The sequence below is a fragment of the Geotrypetes seraphini genome, chromosome 5, assembly GCF_902459505.1.
Source record: "Geotrypetes seraphini chromosome 5, aGeoSer1.1, whole genome shotgun sequence".
Taxonomy (NCBI): domain Eukaryota; kingdom Metazoa; phylum Chordata; class Amphibia; order Gymnophiona; family Dermophiidae; genus Geotrypetes; species Geotrypetes seraphini.
In genome coordinates, this window is record NC_047088.1 from 163,350,052 (window position 1) to 163,377,791 (window position 27,740).

Consider the following 27,740-nt stretch of genomic DNA (forward strand, 5'->3'; position numbering starts at 1 on the left):
ACGGGCCCGCACGGCAGAGCTATTTGCTACCGATCAACCCTCGACCTCGGCCTCGAGATCGGCCCCGGCCTCGATCTCGGCCTCGAGTACATCGGCCCCACCTCGGGACTCGACTTCGAAGACCTCGAGCTCCCATAAGTCCTCGGCCCCGGGTAAGTCCCCTATTCCTTCCTCAGGTTCCACATCGTCAAAGAAGCCAACCTCGGGGACAACGGCCACACAGGGTGGAAACTCTTTACCCACGGCCCCGGTAAAAACCCCGAAGACCTCGGGACGTGCCTCCACCCCTCGGGAATGCTCCGAAGCGAGATCGCCCCCGGTGGAGAGCACAGCGGCCTGGGACATGCCCTCGATGCTGTCCGTGCACGTATTCCAGGACCTGCTCCGAGCGATGATCACAACGGAGCTTTCCGCTGCCATAGCTCACCTTCAACCGGCCTCGGCCTCGGCCTCGACCTCGCATGCGCCGGACCAGCCTGAGCAACGCGCCGAGACCCCTCGAGGAAAACCGCACCGTTCTCGTCGCCTCTCCTCTTCCTCGGATTCCTCCCCATTCGAAGCATTCGAGGCATTCAAAATGAAAATCGAGACCCCTCTCTAAGAAAGCCCGGAGCTCCCCTCCGGTACGAGGGCGCACCCCCTCGACTCGATCGGGGGAACCGCTAAGGGTCACCGAGCTGTCTCTTACCAACCCACAGCTCCTATTGACTCCCCCTCGGTCCGGACCTCCGGCCCGAGGCCCTAGGCTTTCGCCGAGGGAGTCGGGGGAGGGATCCCCGACCAGGCATCGGTTGGTCCCCAGAACCCCGGCGTCGTCCCCGAGGGACTCCTCAAGGCGACGCAGGTCCTCGACCCCGGAGCGCTTTCACAGCGCGTCTCCGGTATCAGACCGAGGATCCGAACGAGAGCCCCACATTCGAGGGAGGCTTCTCCTTCCTTCTCAGCCAAACGGCGGTCCCGGTCACCGTCCCCGCAAGGGGCCACGGGACCCCATCGACCATCCTTCACGAGGTTTGTCCAGGACATGGGACGTGCCCTTGACTTGGACCTACAATCTGACTCAAGGTACTTCAAGGAGTACCTGGCGGAGCTGGATATGCCTTCCCTGCCCCGAGAGTCCCTGCGGCTGCCACTGAACCCGGTACTCGGGCAGACCCTTATCAGGAACCTCGAGACTCCTTACATGGTGACAGCGGTCCCATCCAAAATGGAGTCTAAGTACCGGAAGGTACCTCACCCGGGGTTTGAGCAACCACAGCTGTCCCACCAATCCCTACTGGTGGAATCATCTCTAAAAAAAGCTCACCCCTCGAGGGTGTCCGCGGCGGTCCCCCCTGGACGCGAAGGCTGGACACTGGACAAATTCGGACGCCGGTTGTACCAGAACTCTTTGATGACCAACAGAGTCCTGAACTACACCTTCACTTTTTCCTCCTACCTGAAGCACCTCATTGGGCGGCTCGCCTCCATCTAGGAGAGCTTACCCACCCCTCACCAGACAGAGTTCAGCCTCCTCCTCGAGGATTTTTTCAACCTCAGGCTACATTTGTTCCACGCCGCCTACGACGGCTTTGAGCTATCCTCCAGGGTCGCAGCCTTCGCAGTGGCCATGCGCCGGCTGGCATGGCTACGACTCGTCGATATGGACCCCAACCTACAAGATCGACTAGCCAACCTCCCCTGCGTCGGGAAGGAACTCTTTGACAACACCATCGAAGCCGCTACGAAACGGCTGTCTGAACACGAATGCTCATTCGCGTCCCTTGTCCGACAGAAGCCTAAGCCACAGACCCCTCGCCCCTTCCGGGGATTACCTCGACGCTACCCCCAGAAGTCCACACCGACCTTCTCACGACCACCGCCGCGACGCCCCCAGGCTCACTCTAGGGCTCCACCAAAGTCACAGCCCACGGTGTCGGCGAAGCCATCTCCGTCCTTTTGACGGAATGAACGGACGGGGGCGGGCCCCCTCTGCACCTCCACCCAACCCCCTCCCCATCGGGGGCCGCCTTCAAGCCTACTACCCTCGCTGGAAAGCCATCACGTCAGACTCATGGGTCCTTGGCGTGATCTCATCAGGGTACTCGCTCAACTTTCAGGAGATACCCCCCGACAGCCCACCAAGTGCGTGTCCTCCAAATCGAGCGCAGTTGCCCCTCCTCTCCGAGGCACAGGACCTCCTCCGCCTGCGGGCGGTGGAGTTGGTCCCCCAAAATCAAAGGGTCCAAGGATTTTACTCCCGCTACTTCCTGGTACCGAAGAAGACGGGAGACCTGCGCCCGATCCTGGACCTAAGGCGCCTGAACAAGTTTCTGGTACGGGAAAAATTTTGGATGCTTTCCCTTCCGATCCTTTACCCCTTGATCAGCGAAGGCGATTGGCTCTGCTCCCTCGATCTGAAGGAGGCCTACACCCATGTCCCGGTGCACCCTGCTTGCCGCAGGTTCCTGCGCTTCCAGGTGGGGGACCTCCACCTGCAATATCGGGTCCTCCCCTTCGGCCTGTCCTCGTCCCCCCGAGTCTTCACGAAGTGCCTCGTAGTAGTCGCGGCTACCTTGCGCTCCCAGGGTCTACAGGTATTCCCCTATCTGGACGATTGGTTGATCAAAGCCTCGACCAGGGAGGGGGTTATCTCAGCGACCCAACAGACTATTACTGCGCTTCAGCGTCTGGGGTTCGAGGTAAACTTCCCAAAATCCCAGCTATGCCCCTCTCAGTCCTTACAATTCATCGAGGCCGTGCTGGACACGGTCCGTCAGCATTCCTTCCTCCCTCCTCAGCGTCGGGAGGCGTTGGTAAATCTGAGCCGACAAGTCTCGAGATCGACTACCGTCTCGGCACGACAGATGATGACGCTTCTCGGCCATATGGCCTCCACAGTCCACGTTACCCCGTTTGCCCGCCTCCATCTGCGGTTACAATGGACCTTGGCATCACAATGGCGACAGGATCGGGACTCGATCTACCGCCACGTGACAGTGACTCCTTCCTTGCTAAGATCGCTCCGTTGGTAGGCCGACTCTTCGAATCTTTCCAAGGGTTTGCTCTTTCTCGCCCCGCCACACCACAAGGTCCTAACCAAGGACTCGTCGGAGTACGCTTAGGGGGCTCATGTAGACGGTCTACACACACAAGGCCTATGGACCACAAAGGACCGTCACTGCCACATCAACGTGCTGGAGCTTCGGGCCATTTACCTCGCCGCGGTGGCCTTTCAGCACCTACTTCACGACTGGGTGGTCCTCGTCCGCACGGACAACCAGGTGGCGATGTACTACGTAAACAAGCAAGGAGGGACGGGGTCTTGGCCCCTCTGCCAGGAGGCCTTACGGCTCTGGGAGTGGGCAGTCTCCCAAAACATCTCCCTTCGAGCGGTTTACATCCAAGGGGAACAAAACTGCCTGGCGGACAGGTTCAGCCACCTCCTCCAGCCACACGAGTGTTCCCTGCACTCTCAGGTGCTGCGACAAGTGTTCGACACGTGGGGGACCCCCCAGGTAGACCTGTTCGCCTCCCCCGACAATCTCTTCTGTTCAAGGATATACTCCCCGGACCGTCTCGAGGCCGATGCCTTCCTCCTAGATTGGGAGGGAAAGTTCCTCTATGCGTTCCCGCCGTTTCCTCTGATTCTGAGGACGCTGGTCCATCTAAAATCTCTGAGGGCCACTCTGATCCTGATCGCTCCTCGATGGCCCCGCCAGCCTTGGTTCTCCCTGCTACTTCAACTCAGTATCAGGGAACCTCTACTTCTGCCCGTCTTTCCCTCTCTGCTATCTCAGAGTCGGGGTTCACTGTTACATCCCAATCTTCAGTCTCTTCATCTGACTGCTTGGTTTCTTTCCCCTTGACTTCCTTCCCGGTATCTCAGTCGGTCAGGGAAGTGTTGGAGGCTTCTCGGAAGGCCTCGACTAGACTCTGCTATTCTCAGAAATGGACTAGATTCTCATCCTGGTGCTCCTCTCACAGCCAGGACCCGGTGTCGGTCCCCGTGTCCTTGGTCCTGGAGTATTTACTCCATTTATCTCACTCTGGCCTGAAGACCAATTCCATTCGAGTCCATCTCAGCACCATCGCTGCCTTTCATCAGCTCCTGGAAGGGAAGGCTCTTTCACTCCATCCCTTAGTCTCCCGTTTCATAAAGGGGCTCCTGAATGTTCATCCTCCCCTCAAACCGCCTCCGGTGGTTTGGGATCTCAATGTGGTTCTAGCTCAACTGATGAAACCTCCATTTGAGCCTATGGACAAGTGTCATCTTAAATTTCTCACCTGGAAAGTGATCTTCCTACTCGCCCTCACTTCTGCTCGAAGGGTTAGCGAGCTGCAAGCCTTGGTGGCGGACCCACCTTTCACGGTATTCCACCATGACAAGGTGGTCCTCCGCACTCACCCTAAGTTTTTGCCTAAGGTGGTGTCTGATTTTCATCTCAACCAGTCCATTGTTCTGCCTGTGTTCTTCCCCAAGCCCCACTCTCATACCGGAGAGGTGGCGCTTCACACTCTCGACTGCAAGCGGGCGTTGGCCTTCTACCTCCAACGCACCCAGTCTCATCGGACGGCCCCCCAATTGTTTCTGTCATCGACCCCAACAGGTTGGGGCGCCCAGTTTCCAAGCGCACCCTATCCAACTGGTTAGCTGCTTGTATTTCCTTCTGCTACGCTCAGGCTGGTCTCGCGCTGCACGGTCGAGTTACGGGACATAAGGTCCGAGCGATGGCAGCTTCGATAGCTTTCCTCAGGTCCACGCCTATCAAGAATATCTGCAAGGCTGCCACGTGGTCTTCGGTTCATACTTTCACCTCACATTACTGCCTGGATACACTGTCCAGGAGCGATGGCCGGTTTGGCCAATCGGTCTTACGTAACCTATTTTCCTAAATTGTCAACCTCCCTCCATCCCTTGACAGTTAGCTTGGAGGTCACCCACATGTGAGAATATCATGCCTGCTTGTCCTGGGATAAAGCACAGTTACTTACCGTAACAGGTGTTATCCAGGGACAGCAGGCATATATTCTCACAACCCGCCCACCTCCCCGGGGTTGGCTTCTTTGCTAGATATGTGAACTGGAGACCACGAGGAGGGGATGCGCCCTCTGGTGGAGCAGGAGGCACACATGCGTGGTGCAGCCAGCAAACTTGAATCTTCAATCAAGTTTGCTTGAAATGCTGTCCGCATCGGGGCTCCGTAGATGACGTCACCCACATGTGAGAATATATGCCTGCTGTCCCTGGATAACACCTGTTACGGTAAGTAACTGTGCTTTTTTGTCATAGGCGGTCAGGCATTCTCAAGAATCTTTAAAACTTTAAAGAAATATTTCTTAAATTTATCGACTGGTTGAAATAAAGCAGATTTAGGAAAATTATAAATCTGAGCATACATTTCCTTAATTTATTTTCTAAGTCTGCCATTTTTCTAAGAAGATTCAAGGAATCTTGTATATATGTTGTTCCTTAATTTTTAATCATCCTTTTCAAAATATTTAATTTCTTCATCCAGAGTAAATTCTTTTCAAAATACTCAATTTTTGTTCACACACTGGTAAATCGCATTTTGTTCACACACCTGTAAATATAGCATTTTGACCTGAGACTATTGCATTCTAGCAAATGCTTCCCAGATTGAGTCTTAAGGATACAGTTTTTGGCTTCACTAAAGAAAGTTGAAATTGTTTATAACTTATCTAAAAGGTATCCGACACATGAAGAAAGTCAGTTGACAATGGTAACTGCTTGGAGGCAGCCTCCGTACCCTCATCCTTCTCTTTTAACTCAGCCCTGTCAGAAACTGAAACTTCAGCTCTCCTGGAGTTGACATTCATGACTCCCGTCCCTGCCAGGGATTCATCTATGATCTGCTTGAGTTGGGCTTCACCTGAAAATACCCTTCTGTTGTATTCCTTATCCATTAAAATTCTTGCTTTAAATCTAGATACCGCACTTTCATTTCACTCTCACATTTTTAGTGTTGTTTCTTGCTCATTCTTAAACCTTTGTCAGCTTTGCTCTGTTTGGATGTTCTTAAGTCGAAACCCACTTTGGATCCTCTTATTTCTAAGTTAGATTACTGTAATTCTCTATTGATTGTGCTTCTCCAGTACCAACTTCGCTGTCTTCAACTTGTACAAAATACACTCCGTCTTCTTTATTGTCATTTAAATGACCACATTACTCCTCTACTTAAATCAGAACATATGCTTACAATTGTATATAAAATACCATTCAAATATAATGTTCATACCTTTCAGATTCAGTCCTCTGGTCTTCCCTCATTTTTGTCAATTCCTTGATCCCCTATTCGCCAATAAGAGATCTTCACTCTTACAAACAACATTCCTATAACATCCCTCAGACAGATGTTTTTGGATTCTAAACGGGCTTCTAGTTTTTCCATTATGGCATCTACGCTATGGAACTCGCTACAATTATACATGAGGTCTGAGAAATCTCTCAAGACCTTTAAGCCTCAATTAAAAGCCTATTTCAAAATGGCATTTGACATGATCTAATAGGATTATTCTTATTTCAGCTAATGCCCATGTTCTTTTTTTAATTTTATAACCTTTTCCATTTGTTGTTTCCTAAGCATTGTAAACCTTTCCTTCCTCTGCTAGCCTACTTATGTTCAGTTCATTTCTGTCTTGGTCTCCTAACCCTGTCTTTTTTTTATTGAATTTTAACTTTTGCCCTTGATTTTATTCTTGTAAACCACTTTGATTTGCAACATTATGACATTATGCACATGCATGAGACATCATTGCGTCGATTTCCACAAACGCTCTGAGGCCCTCCAGACATGGCCCCGAGCTCAGGGAAAGAGATGAGGTTTGTGTGGGACAGAGTTGGGGGCAGAACGGGGCGGGGTTGTGGGTGTGCTACAGAAAAACATTTCCTCCATTCGTGTGCTGGAGCAAAAAATGGTTTGCGGGACACTGTCCTACAAGCAGTGTTCCCTGTATTTATTTTTTTAAGCACAGGACGACTTTGCTAGACTGGAGAAGTGAGAATCAAAATAGCAGATGATATTTAATATAGACAAGTAAAAAACAAACAAAAAATTCCTAACTATATTTCTAGAATGCTGGGTTCAGTATTAGAAGTCACCAACCAGGAAAAGGATCTTAAGAGTTATTATGGGCAACATCTTGACATCCTCAGCTCAGTCAAAAAGCCAAAGACAATATTAGGGAATATTCCAAAAATAATAATCACAGATTGCTAGATTATTTCTTTATAGATCTATATTGAATACTACGTGGTTTTGGTTACTCCATATCAAACAAGATTATTTATGGGGCTCATTTTCAAAGTACTTAGACCATGGGTGCCCACACATTTTTGGCTTGCGAGATACTTTTAAAATGACCAAGTCAAAATGATCTACCAACAAAAATTTTTTAAAAAAACACTAAACACTATAAGCAGAGAAAATGTTAATCATCATTTATATTCAGGGTCTTTTTCAAAGAGGTCAAGTCAGATGACTATAGTATGCAATGTCACATCAGTAGCAACTATACAAAAATAGACAAATAGACCCCTCCCCTTTTACTAAACCACGATAGTGTTTTTTAGCACAGGAAGCTGCGCTGAATGCCCTGCACTGCTCCCGACGCTCATAGGCTCTCTGTGCCAAAAACCACTATTGCGGTTTAGTAAAAGGGGGTCATAGTGCAAAATATAGACAGCAGATATAAATTTGGACACATTTTGATCATAAAATTTAAAATAAAATCATTTTTCCTACCTTTGCTGTTTGGTGATTTCATAAATCTCTGGTTGCACTTCCTTCTTGACTGTAAATCCAGTATTTCTTTCTTTCTGCCTCCTGCATTCTTCCTCTCCTCCAGACCTCATTCCATTCCCCAACCAACATCTCTCTGTCCCTCCATGAGTCCAACTTTTTCTTCCTCTCTCCCTGCCCCCTTTCTTTCTCTTTCCTTCTCTCCCTGCCCCTATTTATTTGATTTGATTTTGATTTTATTTCTTATATACCGCTATATCGTGAGGTTCAAAGCGGTTTACAATGAAGATAGATTAAAGATACATTAGAATAAAATAAATAAAAATGGTACTTTGGATTTCCCTAGTTGTCTCGAAGGCTCACAATCTAGCTAAAGTACCTGAGAAAACAATAAATAAAAATAAAATAAATGAAATAAAGTAAATTCCAGTCAGACAATAGGATCTGATGTTAGAAGTTCATAAAGACGATATGCCAAGGAGCGAAAGCTGGTATGCTCCTTGAGCCCTGATGTATGCAGCCAAGCCAACACACAAAATTTCAGCCATGAGGTTTCCCAGGAAGTAGTAATGAGTGCCAAAATACAGGCTAGTCATTTAGATCAGTCAATGCAATGCTAAAATGCAGGCATGTCATTTGGATCAGATGACCTCTGCAACAGCCAGGCAACCGCCACTATCATCTCGGTGCATCAGCTGCATTTATTTCTCTTTCTCTCTCCCTGTCCCCCCCACAGCCAAGCCACCGTCAATTTCTCCCTGCTTCCCCGCCAGGCGCATACAAGCGCCGGGCCCAGAAGCCTTCCCCCATCAATTTTGATGTTTGAGGAGGTTCCGGGCCAACCAGGCAGCGATTGGCTGGCTCGGCACTTCCTATCTGACGTTGGGGGAGGGGAGGGGGGAGGCTATGGGCCCAGCACTTGTACACGCCTGGCATCGGGGAAGCAGGGAGAACAGAACGCAAAGGCAACGTGAGATGGGCTCCATGATCGTCTTGCGTTGCCTTTGCGATCTACTGGTCGATCATGATCGACCCGTGTTGCCTTTGTGATCTATTGGTTGATCGCAATTGACCTTTTGGGTACCCCGGCTTAGACACATAAAGCACCACAGAAACCAACTGACTCATGCATCTGCTAATCCAGAACAATTTAATTAGATGCATTTCATTGTACCCGTATCGTTTTCTGTGTTAATTGTTATGTATATTACCACGTAATCCATTCTGAGCACTTTGGGGACGGGGTGCTCTGAAAATGAGCCCCATAGTGAAATTGGCAAAAATTACAGAGAAAAACATTTGACCTCCTACAATGAGCTCAGGAATGTGTACAGTAGTCTCCTCAGTTACTGTTTGATATTTTTTTTTGACTCAGATGAATGGACCAAAAAAATGCGCTCCCTGTTTTAGACCCTCTTTTATCAAGCCACGTTAGGGTGGGTTTTTTGTTTTTAATCATCACCTTCTGCTTCAGAAAAAGCTCTGATGCTCATAGAATTCCAATGAGCATCAGAGCTTTTACCATAGCAGCCAGCGATAAAAAAATCCTAACACAGCTCGATAAAAGGGAACCTTAGGTTCCTGAAATTGTTTTTCATTGGTTGTATTTCTTCCTTCAATGTTAAGTCAAGCTTCTGGGTGTGCCCAAACTGTGGCAGAAAATGTCAGAATTTTGACACCCACACCAAACGCATCTTGTGCTTTGGTCTTGAGCACAACCAAACTTACTATAAATATTCTGCTTGAATGTTCCTGGGAGCACAGAGAAATCATTTCAACTGACTTGGTGTCTGGATGCTGAAAAGTTGCTCCCCCCACTCAGTCCAGCATATGCACATCTCTTTGGACCCCCTCCTTTCCTCCCTCCGTGTACTTCTACACCAGGGCCCGCTTCCCCCCCAACCCCCCCCAAAAGCCTGCATGCTTTCCTCCTTCTTCCCAGTCTTGCCTTCAAAGCAGCCTGCAGATGATCGCCGTTTGGCTGTAGCAATCCTAGCAGGCTGCTGTTGGCCTCCGCAACACATTCCCTCTGCCGCAGTCCCACCCCTCCGACTGCAGCAGAGAGAATGTGCTGTGGAGGCTACGGCAGCCTGCTAGGATTGCTTCACCGGCGATCCTCTGCAGGCTCTTTGAAGGTGAGATCGGGAATCTGGGAGAGAGTTGTTTTAGCCATTTATGTTTTGCCTATCCTATATCAATTGTAGTTTTTCCCCATCCGTCCCTTTGTTGCCGTATGTCTGTGCAAGTCACTTGTTTTCCCTGTTTTAATATACGTCTCAATGTAACTGTTTAACTTGTTTTTATGTAATTTTATTATGTTAACTGCTTAGAAATTAGATTAAGTGGTCAAATATTTTAATAAACTTGAAACTTGAGGACAATGAGATGGAGGGCGGAAAGGAACAGAGTATTTTCTCATGGGCCAAATTTAAATTTGGTCTGCAGGCCTGAGTTTGACACCCCTGCTCTTTGCCAATATGCAATCATTGCTCTCTTCAGGTCTTCTACAGTACCTGCACAGAGAGCTTCCTGTTCAGATTCTATTGTCTCATTATTGTCCTCATCAGATTTGGAGCATGAACGCATTCCCCTCCTCCATCTTTACCAGACTCACTGCCTGCTAGATCTTTCTGATATACAGCAACCTTCTACTGACCATAAGAAAAAGGATCTATGGGTATATTCTTCTATTTCTCCAAGGAATGTGTGTGACAGTGGTCCCAAAACTGTCCTGAAAGAACCTCCAGTCAGGTTTTCAGAATATCCACAATATTCCTGAGAGATTTACATGCATCTCCTCCACTGCATGCAGATCTCTATCATGAACAATGCCTCTGCTGGGTCAGATCTGAGGTCCATCATGCCCTGCAGTCCGCTCACGCGGCAGCCCAACAGGTCCAGGACCTGTGTAGTAATCCTCTATTTATACCCTTCTATTCCCTTTTTTAGCAGGAAATTGTCCAATCCTTTCTTAAACCCCAGTACTGTACTCTGCCTTATAACGTCCTCTGGAAGCGCATTCCAGGTGTCCGTTGGGTAAAGAAGAACTTCCTGGCATTTGTATTGAATCTGTCCCCTTTCAACTTTTCTGAATGCCCTCTTGTTCTTTTATTATTTGAAAGTTTGAAGAATCTGTCCCTCTCTACTCTTTCTATGCCCCTCATGATCTTATAAGTCTCTAAGTCTCCTCTTCTCCAGGGAAAAGAGACCCAGTTTCTCCAGTCTTTCAGCATATGAAAGGTTTTCCATCCCTTTTATCAGTCGTGTCGCTCTTCTCTGAACCCTCTCAAGTAACGCCATATCCTTCTTAAGGTACGGCGACCAATATTGGACGCAGTATTCCAAATACGGGCGCACCATCACCCGATAAAGCGGCAGGATAACTTCTTTCGTCATTACAATACCCTTCTTGATTATACCTAGCATTCTATTTGCTCTCTTAGCGGCCGCTGCGCACTGTGCTGTCGGCTTCATTGACGTGTCCACCATTACTCCCAAGTCCCTCTCTTGGGTACTCTCATTCAATAGGATCCCTCTCATCGTATAGTTGTACCTCGGGTTTCTGCTTCCTACATGCAATACTTTACATTTTTCAACATTGAACTTCATTTGCCATCTTGTCGCCCATTCTTCTAGTTTGTTCAAGTCTCTTTGCAATTCCTCGCAGTCCTCTTTAGTCCAAACTCCCCTAAATAGTTTGGTGTCGTCTGCAAATTTTATTATCTCACACTTCGTCCCTGTTTCTAGATCATTTATGAATATATTAAATAGCAGCGGCCCGAGCACCGAGCCCTGTGGAACACCACTCGTGACCCTCCTCCAGTCCGAGTAGTGGCCCTTCACCCCTACCCTCTGTTTCCTTCCCGCCAACCAGTTTCTGATCCATCTATGTACCTCTCCGTCCACCCCATGGTTCTTCAGTTTCCAGAGTAGTCGTTCATGAGGCACTTTGTCAAAAGCTTTTTGGAAATCAAGGTATATTTTCAAGTAGTGAATCCTATTCAGCTCCTCGTGCTTGCTTCCCAAATACCACATTTCTAGTCTAGTTCACCAAGTTTCATCTTTGGACATATTACTTGGTGAAAAAGGAGAATTAAGCAGAGCACAACAAAAAAAAATTGAGATTCAGGAGAAATAGAACAAACTAAAAAAACATCCCCAAAGAGCAAATGTAAAAGTCTAGGTTACAGATTCAAATATTTCACTTGGATTCCTCATATTGCCTAGTCAGAACTAGTTGTATGAATTATCTGGTATGACTGGTCCAATCTCTTTCCTATGAAGACACTTTACTTATTTTCTGAAAATTGAATTTTTTAGTCTGTAAACCACCTAGACATGTCTAATCAGATAAGGCAGTATAGGAAGTTTTAATAAATTATAAGACAGGGCCTTGTTCAATGTTCCCTCTAAGGACTGAGTTCAAAAATTTTACATTACATTACTCTGATGGTATTATACACACTATAAATAGATTAAGAATTACAAATATACCTAAATTAAAAAACGGAAAATAAGATGATATTCTATTGAAAGGACTTAAAACATTTCTCTGTTAGCTCTCAGATGCCAACACCTTCCCCAGGTCAAGTCAGTAAGCAGGGATCTCTCAGAGAGAGAAAGTGATAATGGTTACTGCAAATGGACAGACTAGATGGGCCATTTGGCCTTTATCTGCCATCATGTTTCTATTGAATTCAAGAAGGCATGCGATAGGCACATGGGATCTTTGAATGGGAAGACTAGATGGGCCATTTGACCTTTATCTGCCGTAATGTTTTAATCTTAATCGTGATAGTGGTCAAAATTTGACTGACAAGGTGTGTCTACAAGAGGTTTGAGAAACACTGCATTACACCTAATCCTCAACTATAGACAGTTCACTGGTTCATGCTTTACTTGTGATATTCAAGCTGCTGACCAAAACAACAGACATTAAAGTGTTCTGAAAAGAAATCAAAACACTTCTATTCAAAAAACATATCCCACCAATCCAATCTCCTTCCTATCCCATCTACAAATTCCTCGCGAATGTACCACCCCTACGGCAACTTCTAGTTAATTCTCCAAACCAAACACCTAATATAAAACCAGATCCATATTAAAGTACTGTAACATTTTAAAGTACTGTAACCTTCCTTTTAAAGTACTGTAACCTGCTGATAGATATCCTCAACATCTCAAAATCTTCAGAAATCACATGTAACCTCCATTTGTAACCAGAAACCTGCTTCTTTCAACATTATGTAATTCTCTTTTGTAACCTGAATGTTATGTTATTCTCTATTGTAACTTGGAATAATTCTTTTTTATAACCAGAATGTTATGTTATTCTATATTGTAACCTGAAATATTATTTCCTCTTTGTCATGTAATTCTCCTGGATATGTCCAGATATCTTCTAATGCAATCCGCTTAGAACCGCAAGGCACAGGCGGAATAGAAATCACTAATGTAATGATATTCAAAGGGACTGTTGAAAGCAACTTAAGAATGATTAAAGGGGGTATGTCCAGAGATTAACAGCTCTGAACTGGAAACAAATAACCTAGGACTGATAAATAAAAACCTGAGTGGGAGCTTAATGACAGGTCTCGATGTCAATGAAACTTAGCAGTGTACCGTTCTTTTATTCTCAAAATACCACTAGTTAGAAAGAAACAAAAATGTTCCAACGACATGCTGCAAAGGAATCTTTATTTTCACAAAATGTATATCTTCAAGCACAGCTTTTCAAAACAATGCTCTGTATAAACATGCTTTTTTTTGGAATGCATACAGAACAAATGCCCAATGGTGTGGACTTTCAAAGCTCTCCTACATCCAATAGCAAGGCTACACAGGACTCAGTGGTGGAAGAGGCGAAGGTTGGTATGCACTAGAGTTATTCCCAGGTCATCACAGGCTGCTATCACCACCTTATCTGCAGCTGAGCCAGATGGGGCTGCAATGAATTGCACTCCACTCTGATCAAAAATAAAAATAAAATGTCAACAGAGTGTAGAGGCAGAAATACAGATTTTACATTACTTGAAACTACAGCAAAAAAAAAAAAAGGGTACACAAACCACTACAGAATACCAGAAGAACATTCACAGAAAGGTTATGTTCAATTGCTGAATAATGATAGGTGAACACATTTCACCCATACAGATTGGATTAGGGGGTCGATGATCTCATAATAAAAACACAATATTGCACAGGTCTTCTAAGATGTAATCTTAAAAATGCTGCTTCATAGTTGTCGGACTTATCATGGCTGAAACCCTATTGTAAACATTCTTTGGAACTTTTTGGGGGGATTTTATACTTTTTTGTTGTTTGCTATTGTCATAGCACATGCCTCTTTTTTTTTTTTTTTTTTTTTGACTGTACATAATACTACTTCTAGAATTTGGATTTAGATTTGATTACTTGTCTTTTTAAATCCAAGTTCAAGGCATTGAGATACAGTAGATATTCCATGCCCAAGAGTGTTTATCATCTTCAGACTCTTTGCATATTAATGCAAGTTATTTGCTTAGAGCAGTGTCTTGCAAACTTTGGCACACTAAACATGGTGGCTGCGGCTCAAGGCATCCTGAAGTGTGCAGATGTCATCATGTTGACGTCCACACATTTGCTAAGACCCTCCAGATGGGGCCCTGAGTTGCCTGTGTGTGTGGGGGGGGGGGGAGTTGCTGGAAGGGAAGAAACACAGAGAGGCACTGGCTGACTGCCTACAGGAAGGACGTCCTCTCCCCCTCCTCTCACGGCACACCTGGAATCTCGGGTAGCAGTTTGCGATATACTGGCTTAGAGGGTAATACAATAGCTTGCCTATGTGTTAAAGCCAAGCAGGTGCCTATTTCAGGCTTTAATTGTGAAGATACATAGCTGCTTACTTGAATATAAACCGAGATTTGAGGGCTAAAAAAATGGTTCATAGTCAAAAGCACGCGACGACAACCCAGCGCAGACAACTGAGCGCAAGGTGGAAGCGCGCCGAATAAAAACAGTATTTTAAGGGGCTCCGACGGGGGGTGTTGGTGGGGAACCCCTCCACTTTACTTAATAGAGATCGCGCCGGCATTGGGGGGGGGGGGTTGTAACCCCCCTCATTTACTGGAAACTTAACTTTTTCCCTCTTTTTTAGGGAAAAAGTGAAGTTTTCAGTATAATGCTGGCACTGTCATCTTGACATAGGGACACTGGATCATTTATTATTCTATTGTCTTTTGATACTCAACTTTGGAGATCTATATGGGGGCAAATCAGTTTGATACTGGAATCCTCAATTCCACTGACATATGAGATGGTAATATGTGGAGCATCATTTCAGACCAAACCTTCATTAGATAGGAGTAGGATCTTTATGATTATAACTGGGATAGCCATACAAATGATCACTAAAAACTGGAAAAATTGGGACAGACTCCATTTTACCTTTTGGTGAGAATTTTTATGTTTATATTATAAATATGAGAAAATTAATTAGGAAACATCCTGCCATAATAAGCAGTTTAAATTAACATGGGGGTCCATTGACAAATTTTGTTCATTCTGATTAGTTGAATTATACCTTTTAGATTGCATATCCAAGATGGGTGGGAGGGAGGGGGGGTTATATACTTAACAAGTGTTGTCTGGGATTTTAATTTCATGCATAATTTAAAGCATTTCTTTTTGTTCTCAAAGTAAGGTAGGAGGGAAGGAGGGAATAATTATTTTGTATTAATTTCTGATTTATTCTAAGTGCTATCTCTGATGATAATTGTATGTCAAATTTGAAAGCACTGTTCCAGATTTGAAAATTAATAAAGTTTAAAAAAAAAAAAAAAAGAAGAAGTTTGAGCGGTATAAATTTTTTAAAAATAAACTTGAAACTTGATCTGTCTTAATTCAATTTAGGACTTGTTAACTGCCTTTTCATTTCCAAGATCACATAAGGCAGCTACAAAACATCCCCCCTAAAAAAACAAACAAAACAAAAAAGTATCAATTTAAAATACACATTTTGAAACACTCAGCTCACATTTAGGCCAGTTCACCTCTTCTCTAAATTCATCTTAAGTGCTGCCATATCTATCTTCTCATCACTGCCTGGCTACTTCTCTTATAAAATGTATTACTTTTACATCTCCATGAAATGGTGTTATGAAAGACGTTTCTGTGATATAATCCAACTCTAAAACCCTGCCAAAATACTGAGATGCAGAGGTACCAGGAGGGGATTTCTAACACTGCAAGAAATAGTCACAGGCCAAGTCCAGGAACATTTGTCTAGCCTGTGGAGACTGTGCCTAATTTTACGTATCTCCTAATTCTAAGATAGAGTAACATAAATTGTAGACAACTTCTGAGCATTGACTTCTCAAAAGAATTTGGCTGCTTAAGGACTTCAATTACTTGTATAACCCTCTATTTCTTGGATTTGTTCAGGTAGATACATTATATGGTTATACCAACTTCCTTTATTTAGTTACAGAAAATATGTCAGATGGATTGCCAAGTCTCCAAGCATTTCTGCCAATGTTTTACATTTTTCTGAACTGTCCAGGTTTCATTTTGATTTCCAGTCTCTGGGAAATAAACAGGGGGAGGAGGTGTGGTTGACTTTGTAGCAGAAAAAGGTTTTCAACATTTCTAGCAGTTTGAAAGAACCTGGAGAGAATGCCCAGTGCTTCATCATTTATAGTGAATTCTTCATGGTATAATTGTTTATAAAGATCATTAAACTGAGCCAAAAAAAGATTAGGTTCTTACCTTGATAATATCTTTTCCAGAATAGGAATGGCATGCTGAACCTTAGGGTACTCTGTCCATTCTCACAAGCATACTGCAGAAAGATTTCAATCACAGTTTCTGAGAGTATCACCTTCTCCCAGGAATCTGCTGCCCCTTCAGTTTGTTTCAAAGCATGCAAGAGCTCAAGTAAAAGGTGAAGGAAGGACACAGGGGACTCCCTAAAACCAAGGCTCTGATCTGCTCATATAATGTAACCATCAATGAAACTGTACTGTACAAATGGACAAACATTACCATTGAACAGTAACACACACAGCTTGAATATTAGTGGAGCTCCCTCTTGAGATTCTATTTACAAACTAATGCTAAACCTATAGTCCGTCTGGCAGAGAAGTCTTAGCTATGGAGAGGACCATGAAGTATAAGGCAGAAACAGATGCATTAGAAATCATTGGGCAGGAGGTTCAGTATACCATTCTTATCTACTGGAAAAGATGATAAAGGTAGGACTCTAATCTCTTTTTCTAGTGCAATAGCAATGGTATGCTGAAATGTACCTAAGCAGTCACCTAAGTCCCAGGTGGGAGAGATAAGCCTGCTTTCAGTACTGAGTATCCAAAAGTGGAATCCTCTTGCACTGCCACATCCACCCTATAGAATTTAGTGAAAGTGTGTAGGGAGGACCATGTCGCAGATCTACATATCTCCTCAGGAGGTATCACCTTTGATTCTGCCCAAGAGGAGACAACTCCTCTGGTCGAATGTGCTTTCAATGACACTTGTGGCTGTTTGCCACAGACAATGTAGAGGTGGAGGAAATTGCTGTCTGAATCCACCGGGAAATGGTTGTCTTGAAAGTCGGTCTGCCTCGGGTGACTCTTTGGTTAGGACAAAGAGATGATCCAATAGACAAAACTCACTAGTCACTTCCAGATAATGCGGACATCCAGCAGCTTTAAAGCCTTGCCTTTCTTCTTAGAATCTGTAGGTTGAAAGACTGGTAGCCTGACTTTCTGGTTGATATGAAATGCTGGAACAATCTTTGGCAAACAGGAAGGTACAGTATGCAAGGTCACTCCTGTTTCTGTGATCCTCTGAAATAGTTTACTGCACGACAAAGCTTGCAATTCTAAGACTCTTCTGACTAAGGTACTTGCAACTAGGAACACCACTTTGATTTTATCATCATGAGAGAAGCTTCCTCCAAAGGCTCATATGGGGCGGAGCCCTCCAAAGACCTTATAACACGATATTGAAATTCCATAAAGGGAAGGGATCTCAGATCGATGGCCTGAGCCTCAGGCCTCCTTTGAAGAATTTAATAATATCTGGGTGAGTAGCCAGGGAGACTCGCTTCTCTCAGCCTCTACAGCAAGCAAGGCCTGCCATCTGTACCTTAAGGGATGCCACTGCTAAACCCTTGTCTGGGCCCCCTTGTACCGAGGCTTTGTTGGGCTGCAGATTTTCCTTATTGCACCAGTGCTGAAAAGTATCCCATACTGCAAGACTGAAGTGACCCAGATCTTCAAGAACAATCAACCCTGTGTGAGCAAGTCTGAATACAACTGGAGCCGAAGACATTAATCCACTTGCAGGCGTACTAGATCTGTATATCAAGGATACCTGGGCCAATTTGGGGCCATAAGGATCACCCTCCCTGGGCGAAATGCTATGTGATGGACCACCCAGTCTATCAGGGGCCATGAAGGAAACAGATATAGCAGTCTGAACTTCAGCTATCGTTGCACCAGAGCGTCCAATCTTGCTCTTCCTGTCTCATATTTTTGGCTGAAAAACTGAGGCACATTCTTATTACATCAGATCGAAAGTCGGATGCCCCACTGTCTGACTATGCCTTGGAATGCTCACAGGGCCAATGTCTATTTGTTGATTTAGTCCACCTTCATATTATCTACTCCGGCTACATATGGCCACCACGATGGCCAGCAGGTGCTTTTCTACCCAAGTGAACAGTAGTTTCACCTCTAGTTGGAGCGATGTGCTTCTGGTGCCTCCCTACCAGTTGACATAGGACACTGCTGTGGAATTGTCTGAGAATACTCTAATGGCTCGGCCTTCCAGTATCGACTATAGGTTTGCAGAGCCAGGTGGACCACTCTCAGTTCTAGCCTGTTTATCGACCACTTCTGCTGGAGTGATATTCATTTCCCTTGCAATGGGCAACCGTGCAGTGTGCCCCCAGTCAAATAGGAAGGCATCCATTGTCAGTGTGACCCAGAAATCGATCTGAAGTGGAATCCTTTTTGCTAGAGGCTGTGGGTAGAGCCACTGCGGGCTGCCTCTATCCAGTTTTAAAATCTGCTCCACAAAAGGAAGCTCTGATTTCACAAAGAACACTGACTAAAAACCCACAAAACTATCATAAAATTAAAAAAGAAATAAACCGAGCAGCTCAGAAGAGACCTTTCATGCTTTCCTGCAGAGAGAGAAACTTAAGGGGACAGCAGACTCCGGGGGAAGAAGAGGTTTCAAAAGCTGTGATTGACATCTTTCTGCAGTATTGCAATGGTAAAAGGAGTTACAGAATTGGGAAGGCTGATCTTAATAACAGAGTACTGCAGGGTAAACTAATTAGATTAAAATGTTATTGGCCTTTAATCACCAAATGAATAGAATGTACTATTTTTATTTGCAAACTGTGGAATGCTTAGTTTCTACATGAACTTTAACATGACTCATGAAAGTAGACTACAGTTCATTTATTAGCAGCTAGCTAATAAGTGGGGAAAATATGCAGGTCATGGAATTCTTTCTGATCCCTCTGAATGTGTACACATGAATTATGTGAGTTATATATCTACCTAAGTTGTCTCTGACCCTGAGAGGACTGTGAGGGATGAGAGCCAAACATTCTGTTGGTTTGGAAAGAATAATCATCCCCTCAAACAAGCAGCTTTGGCTAGATGCTTTTTGCAACACTGCACTTGTATGCATAGCTCCGTTGCTTCAGAATTCTCTTCCTCTAAAGCTCCAACAGGAACACTGTACTGAAAATTTAAGGCAGCTCTTAAAACCTGGATGTTTAAATAAGCATTTAACTTAGCTTAGATCATAGTTCTTCAACCGCCGGTCTGCGCAGGGCTGGCGATATCTACGAATTAAATTTCCTGTCGGGCATCTCTTCCCCTTTCCCTTCCAGGGCCAGCGTTAAGATCAGCTGCGGTACTGCTACAAACGGCCGGCAAAAAGAAAGACAGAAGCCGCGGGACTTTTGCTCTTGCTTGCATCGCTATAGGCTCTGCCGATCTTGTTCCCGCCCCCTTCTGAAGTGACTTCCTGTTTTTGAGGGGCAGGATTGAGACTGGCAGAGCTTGTAGCGAATAGCAATTCAGGCAAGAGGAAAGGTCCCGCGGCTTCTGTCTTCATTCTAGCCGTCTGATTTAGCGGGACCATAATTGAAGGTAGGGTAAGTTTTGCTTTGTTATTGCTGCCAAGTTTAGCAGGACCGGGGTTGAAAGCAGGGCTAATAGCAATCGAGTGCTGGAAGAGTGGATCGGGGCCAGCAGCCAAGGGAGGAAATAAGAGATGCTGGATTATGAGGAGAGGGAAAAATGTGATATAGGTGTTGTTGGAAGGGGATGGTAGACCCAGGAGGGGGGATTGGTGTGACAGAAGGAAGATAGTGGATCCCCTTGGGGGAGGATAGTTATTGGAACTAGGTGGGAATTGGAAGAATAGGGACACAAATATAGATGCTGGACCTTGCAGGGGGCAGAGAGACATGGAAAATGCTGAACATGAGGATGGAGTATGAAGACAGAAGTCAGATATTGGACATGGGTAGAGGGAGTAGGGAGACAGAGAGGATATGCTGGACATGGTGAAGGGGGAATAGGGAGACTCAGGGGTAGATTCAGGGGCAATGTTAGGAAATTCTACTTTACGGAGAGGGTGGTGGATGCCTGGAATGCGCTCCCGAGATAGGTGGTGGAGAGTAAAACTGTGACTGAGTTCAAAGAAGCGTGGGATGAACACAGAAGATTTAGAATCAGAAAATAATATTAAAGATTGAACTAGGCCAGTTACTGGGCAGACTTGTACGGTCTGTGTCTGTGTATGGCCGTTTGGAGGAGGATGGGCAGGGGAGGGCTTCAATGGCTGGGAGGATGTAGATGGGCTGGAGTAAGTCTTAACAGAGATTTCGGCAGTTGGAACCCAAGCACAGTACCGGGTAAAGCTTTGGATTCTCGCCCAGAAATAGCTAAGAAGAAAAAAAAAAAAATTTAAATTGAATCAGGTTGGGCAGACTGGATGGACCATTTGGGTCTTTATCTGCCGTCATCTACTATGTTACTATGAGACAAGGAGAAGATGCTGAATAAGGAATGGAGGGAGTAGGGTGATGGAAGGTATCTGCTGGATTAAGATGGGGAAAAGAGGGGAGGCACTGGGATGGGGAAAGATGGTGGGTTGGCTGGATGGCTCAGCAACGGGAAGAAAAAAAGAACACAGGAAGATGCTGGATATGGAGGTTGTAGGGTGAAGGAAAAAAGCAGACTTGACTGAGTAAGACTTGATGGAGTAGGTGGGAGATGCTGGACACAGGGTGGATGCAGTAAAAAGAAAAAGGAGGTTCTAGATATTGGAATAATAGGTAGAAGACAGGAAGGGACAGAAGTGGCAGATAGATTGAAGACCTTGGAAAGAAATTTAAGAAAAGACAGAAGAAAGCAGAACAAAATGGGCAGATAATAAAGGTAGAGAAAAATAATTTTATTTCTATTTTGTCATTAGGATATATCAGATTTGAACTATATATCCTGCTAGAGACATAACTGGGGACTGCAAAGCCCAGGCATTGCTTCTTTAGCTTCCAGCACTCCCCTAACATTATTCCTGTCATGTGTGACTACAGTATTCTGTTAGCATGATATTTCTGTGTAGCATTCTGTAATAATTTGGCTTGTTTTCTTGATAGTGGAGGGGATATATGTGAAGGGGAGGGGAGGGGAAACAGGGGTTTTGTTGGTCCTTGCTCTGTATATTTGTATTTATAAAATGACAATTGTACAGAATATTGTTTCTTTTTATACTTTAATAAAATATGTTCAATATAAAATCATAACTGAGGCTTGTGCGCATGGGATCAGATGGTTTGCGAGGACCGAATTTGCGGAGACGGGGCGAAAATGTTTTTTTAAATTTCAGTCTTAGTAGTTTGCCGGTCCACAAAATAATTCTTTTATTTCCGCCGGTCCATAGGTGTAAAAAGGTTGAAGAACACTGGCTTAGATTATTACTCTTTCAGTGTTCTTTCTGGAGCTATTGCCCTATTAATCATAAGATGGCTTTAGTACTTAATGTGTACTGTTATCATAATAAATTGGCGATTTTAATGTTATTCTAACACCATTCCCTCCTCTGACTATACCTCCACCCCTGTGGACCAACAGATGCACACCGGGTCAGGCGGAGGTGCAAAGACATAACTAGCACCCTGCGAGACACTGCCGAACCTCCTAAGAGCGCTAACAGCCTGCGCTTAACAGTAGGTGAGCCACTTCAGGGATGGCTCTTAGTTTCAGATAAAATGATGCAGGCTGGCCAACAGGTAACCAAAAAGGGATCAGCCTGTCAGCAACAGATTTAAGTCTGTGAATTCTTAAGCAGGCAGAGCTTCAAATTCACAGTAAGCATGAAATTACCTGGAAAGGGGATGAAATTACATTAAATTTAAAATAATAAAAAAATGGGGAGAGCAGAACACACACAACTGCAATTATGCGTGCAAAAGGAAAAAAACAACAACTATAGAGGGCGCTAAACTGCACAGTGAAATACACCAGAGGCAGAGTGAAAAATCCATAGTGAACATAAGAACATAAGAATTGCCGCTGCTGGGTCAGACCAGTGGTCCATCGTGCCCAGCAGTCTGCTCCCGCAGTGGCCCCAAGGTCAAGGACCTGAGCCCTGAGTCTAGCTTTAACTCTGTACATTCTGGTCTAACTTTGTCTTGAATCCCTGGAGGGTGTTTTCCCCTACGCCAGCCTCCGGAAGAGCGTTCCAGTTTTCCAACACTCTCTGGGTGAAAAAGAACTTCCTTACGTACTATCCCCTTTTAACTTTAGAGAGTGCCCTCTCGTTCTCCCTACCTTGGAGAGGGTGAACAACCTGTCTTTATCTACTAAGTCTATTCCCTTTGTTATCTTGACCGTTTCAATCATGTCCCCTCTCAGTCTCCTCTTTTCAAGGCAGAAGAGGCTCAGTTTCTCTAACCTCTCGCTGTACGACAGCTCCTCCAGCCCCCTTAACCATTTTAGTCGCTCTTCTCTGGACCCTTTCGAGTAGTACCATGTCCTTCTTCAAGTATGGCGACCAGTGCTGGATGTAGTATTCCTCGTGGGATCGCACCATGGCCCGGTTCAGCGGCATGATAACCTTCTCTGATCTGTTCGTGATCCCCTTCTTAATCATTCCAAGCATTCTGTTCGGCCTTTTCGCCACCACCGCACTTTGCGCGGACGGCTTCATCGACTTGTCAATCAGTACTCCCAAGTCTCTTTCCTGGGGAATCTTCTCTGAGTACTGCACCAGACATCCTGTATTCATGTACAAGATTTTTGTTACCGACATGAATCATCTTACACTTATCCACATTAAACTTCATTTGCCATGTTGCAGCCCATTTCTCGAGCATGTTTATGTCCTGTTGCAGGTCTTCGCAATCCTCCTGCGTCTTCACTACTCTGAATAACTTCGTATCGTCTGCAAATTTAATCACCTTGCTTGTCGTTCCAATTTCCAGGTCGTTTATAAATATGTTGAAGAGCACATGCCCAAGCACTGAACCCTGCGGCACTTTACTGGTGACGCTTTTCCAGTCTGAGTGTTGTCCATTTATCCCCACTCTCTGTTTTCTTTCCGCCAACCAGTTTTTGATCCAAGTGAGTATTTCACCATGGCTCGCAATTTTTTGAAGTAGTTGTTCATGCGAGACCTTGTCAAATGGATTCTGAAAATTCAGATATACAATGTCGACCGCGTCACCTTTGTCTATCTGCCTGTTAACTCCCTCGAAGAAGTGCAGCAAGTTTGTCAAGCAAGATATTCCTTCCTTCTGCAGCACGAGGGTATGGGGAAATAACACAGCTGTCTAGAATGTCTCACCTATTGCACAGGAATAACAGATATACTTCTATGTCTTGTGATATCTATGAGAGTAACCTCCCACAATGCTTTTTTTTGTATGTTTCTGCTATAAGATCCCTGTTTTATATGGCTCACAGTTTTTCTCCCCCACTTCTTCCTTGCAGCCTCCCCCCTAACAATTAAGTATGATTTACAGACTTTCTGTTATAAAAGTGGCTCCAATATTTTCCAAAATCTTTTCATGGTGTCTTATAATGCAAGGTTTAGTTTTAACATTTTGAAGATGCCCTGTACTTTTTTCCCAGCCCTATAAAGATAGTTCAACAAGTAATGAAGTTATTTCTTTTTTTGTGGACCATCATATGGTAGAGTTCAGGTTCATTATCCAATTTCAAGAATGCTAAGTACCTCTCCTCACATCTTCATTAGTCCTATATATAGTTCAAACTATATAAAATATAGTTCAAAATTCTTTCCAAGATTCAAAGTTCAAAAGTCTTTCAATCTATTATTCATTAGTATTACTAATCATGCTCCAAAACAGTACTTATTTTGGCTGTACTTGATAAACAAGCATGTAGCATCCACACAGAAGAAGCCTCCAACATAGTGCTATGTTTCGCAAAAAGGCTGCATTAGGGAAGTCAGTTCTTGTAAAAGAGAACTCTCATACTGAAGGAAAAAAATAACTGGTGACCTTGTTAAATATCTTCTCCCAACAGGAGCGTCACAGATGTATTTTGAACGTTCTCAAGTCTCCAAATATGTGATGAATTTATTCTATGAATTAGAGGCTTTGTACAGCAATCCCTTCATGATAAAACTAATAAAGTGCTTCTGAATCAAAGGTTACTGAATGGAATTGGAGTCCCTTGTATCTCAAGTTGGAGTGCATCTAATGTACAACAGCACAAAGGGAATAGGACAGCCATAGTTTTAGAGGGATTCAGCTTTAAACCATTTCTTACTATCCAGTTTGAAATGGTATCTAACTTTTTTGAGATCTCTGCTATAGATGCAGAAAAGAGGGACTCCAGTAAAGCCAGCAACTGAATGTCTTCTGATGATTGGCTCAAGAGTGCGAGATCCCTGAGGGAACAGAGTGAGGAGATTGGATTCTGCCAATGACTAAAACCAGGAAAGAGCAAGCCCATATACACCTAACAAAGCCTATGAAGAATAGAACAGGTCCATAAGATGGAAGGACACAGAAAAAGTCCAGAAAGAGCAGCAAAACATATTTTCCCTGATTCTAGTTTGTTTTAATAGTCTAATATTGCAAGAAGTCAATGTTCAATGCTGTGATGAGGACAAAATATAGTCTCTCTCTCTCTCCTCAGTTCAGGGTGTTTCCCCTCTCTAACCCCTATAGTCCATAATCTGCCCTGTCATCCCCCTCCCTTTTGGTTCAAGTCTGCTTTCCTGCTCCTCCTCAAGGTCCTTTTGTCTCTTCCTTCCCCCCCATGGTCCAGATCCAGCATCTCTTAAGGCAACCCCCATCCCACCGGGGCCCTTGCAACGGGCATAGCCTTACACTGACGGACAGGGCCTTACCTCTGCTGCTTCCCTAACCAGTGAGAGAGGTCGTCTTCCGCACTGTGACTGCCGCTTATCGAGGACTAACCTTTAAAGCTAATTACAGCAGCCTGCAGAGCAAACCTAGCAGGCTGCTGGCAGCCTCTGCAGCATGTTCCCTCTGCCGTGGTCCCGCACCTCTTCTGATGTCAGGGTGGGACCGCAGCAGAGGGAACGTACTGCGATGGTTGACGGCAGCCTGCAAGGTTCACTCTGCAAGCTGCCATAATTAGCTTTAAAGGTGAGACGGTGAGACCAGGGGGGAATCCGGAGGACATTGAAGGGGAAGCGTGTCATTTGAGGAAGACAGCTGGGCGCTCAGCTAAATTAGCCGGGTGGAGCGCCCTGCTAAAAGACGCTAGGGAGAAAACTGGAAAGGCAGGGCTCCGCGATCGACTCGCATTGCCTTTGCGACTGGTAGATCACAATCAATGTGTTGGGCACCCCTGCTATAGAGGGAGGTGCACCAGGCTTTTACCTTTTTAGCTCTGTCTACATTATCCCTGAAAGGGAAAAATGCATCAGAGCTCAGAGCCACTGCACTGAGAGTGCCGATCCATTCCTTCTTCTCTGTTTCTGTCAGAGGCTCAGGAACTTTCTCAAATAAGGTCTGCCATTGAATCAGATCATCATCCTGCAAGGAGAGAAAGGGAGAGGAGTGGTGGAAAAAAAAGTCACCACACTGCTGGAAAACAGGATTTGCTGGAATCTTTAGATATAATGAGAGTCTTGTAGTCTTACAAGTTTATATAGTATTCTGGCAAAGACAACCAAAACAGAGTTAGGACTTCTAGAGCTGTCAAATCTAACCAGCATTTCTAGGATAAAACATGGAAAAAGAAAGCCTTAAGGTTATCCACTTTTAGGATGTAATTATCACAGCATACCACATATAAGGCATGAATATAGAATGTTCCTGTGTCTCCAATAATTTCAAGTTAGCTCTCTAATCTTCCTGGCCAAAGAAATGAAAACATTCACAACCAGCAAACATTTGACATAAATGTAGGGGTGGGTTGATGGGGGTTAGCTGGAGTACAAGGAAATTAATAAGGTGGTTATTTATTAATGATTAGCATATAACACCACCATTATTACACATTATCTGCAACAGGGCCCACAGCACTATACACAGCCCTGCAGCAGATAAAGCACAGTTACTTACCGTAACAGGTGTTATCCAGGGACAGCAGGCAGATATTCTTAACACATGGGTGACGTCACCGACGGAGCCCTCGGTACGGACCTTTTTAACTAGAAGTTTCTAGTTGGCCGCACCGCGCGTGCGCGAGTGCCTTCCCGCCCGACGGAGGAGTGCGTGGTCCCCAGTTAGGATAAGCCAGCTAAGAAGCCAACCCGGGGAGGTGGGTGGGACGTAAGAATATCTGCCTGCTGTCCCTGGATAACACCTGTTACGGTAAGTAACTGTGCTTTATCCCAGGACAAGCAGGCAGCATATTCTTAACACATGGGTGACCTCCAAGCTAACAAAGAGGGAGGTGGGATGGTTGGCCATTAGGAAAATAAATTTTGTAACACAGATTGGCCGAAGTGTCCATCCCGTCTGGAGAACGCATCCAGACAGTAGTGAGTAGTGAACGTGTGAACTGAGGACCCAGTGGCCGCCTTGCAGATTTCCTCGATGGGTGTGGAGCGGAGGAAAGCTACAGAAGCAGCCATAGCTCGGACTCTGTGGGCCGTGACAGTTCCTTCCAGTGAGAGACCGGCCCGAGCGTAGCAGAAAGCAATACAGGCAGCAAGCCAATTTGAAAGTGTCCGTTTGGAGACAGGGCGACCCAAACGGTTGGGGTCGAAAGACAAAAAGAGCTGAGGGGCTGTTCGGTGAGCTCTGGTACGATCAAGATAGTAAGCAAGGGCACGCTTACAATCCAGCGTGTGCAACGCCTGTTCCCCAGGATGCGAGTGAGGCTTAGGGAAGAAGACGGGCAGCACAATGGACTGGTTGAGGTGAAAAGCTGAGACCACCTTGGGAAGGAATTTAGGGTGGGTACGCAGAACAACCTTGTCATGGTGAAAAACAGTGAAAGGTGGGTCGGCAACCAGTGCATGCAGTTCGCTAACCCTCCTGGCAGAGGTGATGGCAATTAGGAAAAGCACCTTCCAGGTAAGAAGCCTGAGAGAAGTTGTGGCAAGAGGCTCAAACGGAGGTTTCATGAGAGCTGAGAGAACCACATTCAGGTCCCAGACGACAGGAGGAGGCTTGAGAGGCGGTTTGATGTTGAAGAGTCCTCTCATGAATCTGGAAACCAGAGGATGAGCCGTGAGGGGTTTTCCGAGAATAGGCTCATGAAACGCAGTGATGGCACTGAGGTGGACTCTGACGGAGGTAGTTTTGAGGCCAGCGTTGGACAGTGAGAGCAAATATTCCAAGACAGTTTCCACCGCTAAGGAGGTGGGTTCTTGATGATGCCGGAGACACCAGGAGGAAAATCTGGTCCACTTCTGATGGTAACATTGGAGAGTGGCCGGTTTCCTGGAAGCGTCCAAAATGAGGCGGACCGGTTGAGATAGATTCTCCGGAGAGGTCAGCCCGAGAGAAACCAAGCTGTCAGGTGGAGCGAAGAC

At 45.2% G+C, this 27,740-nt stretch overlaps 1 protein-coding gene across 1 annotated transcript in view; it reads right to left on the reverse strand.

The window, feature by feature from the left end:
* Positions 1 to 13,419: 13,419 nt before the first annotated feature.
* The window catches only part of ATIC (5-aminoimidazole-4-carboxamide ribonucleotide formyltransferase/IMP cyclohydrolase), a 163,531-nt gene continuing 149,210 nt past the window's right edge, over positions 13,420 to 27,740 (reverse strand). The window contains exons 15-16 of the mRNA XM_033947256.1: positions 25,633 to 25,788; positions 13,420 to 13,708 (exon numbers count right to left, since the gene is read on the reverse strand). Coding sequence (XP_033803147.1) covers positions 13,589 to 13,708; positions 25,633 to 25,788 — 276 coding nt within the window. The 3' untranslated portion in view covers positions 13,420 to 13,588. The remainder of the gene's footprint in view (positions 13,709 to 25,632; positions 25,789 to 27,740) is intronic.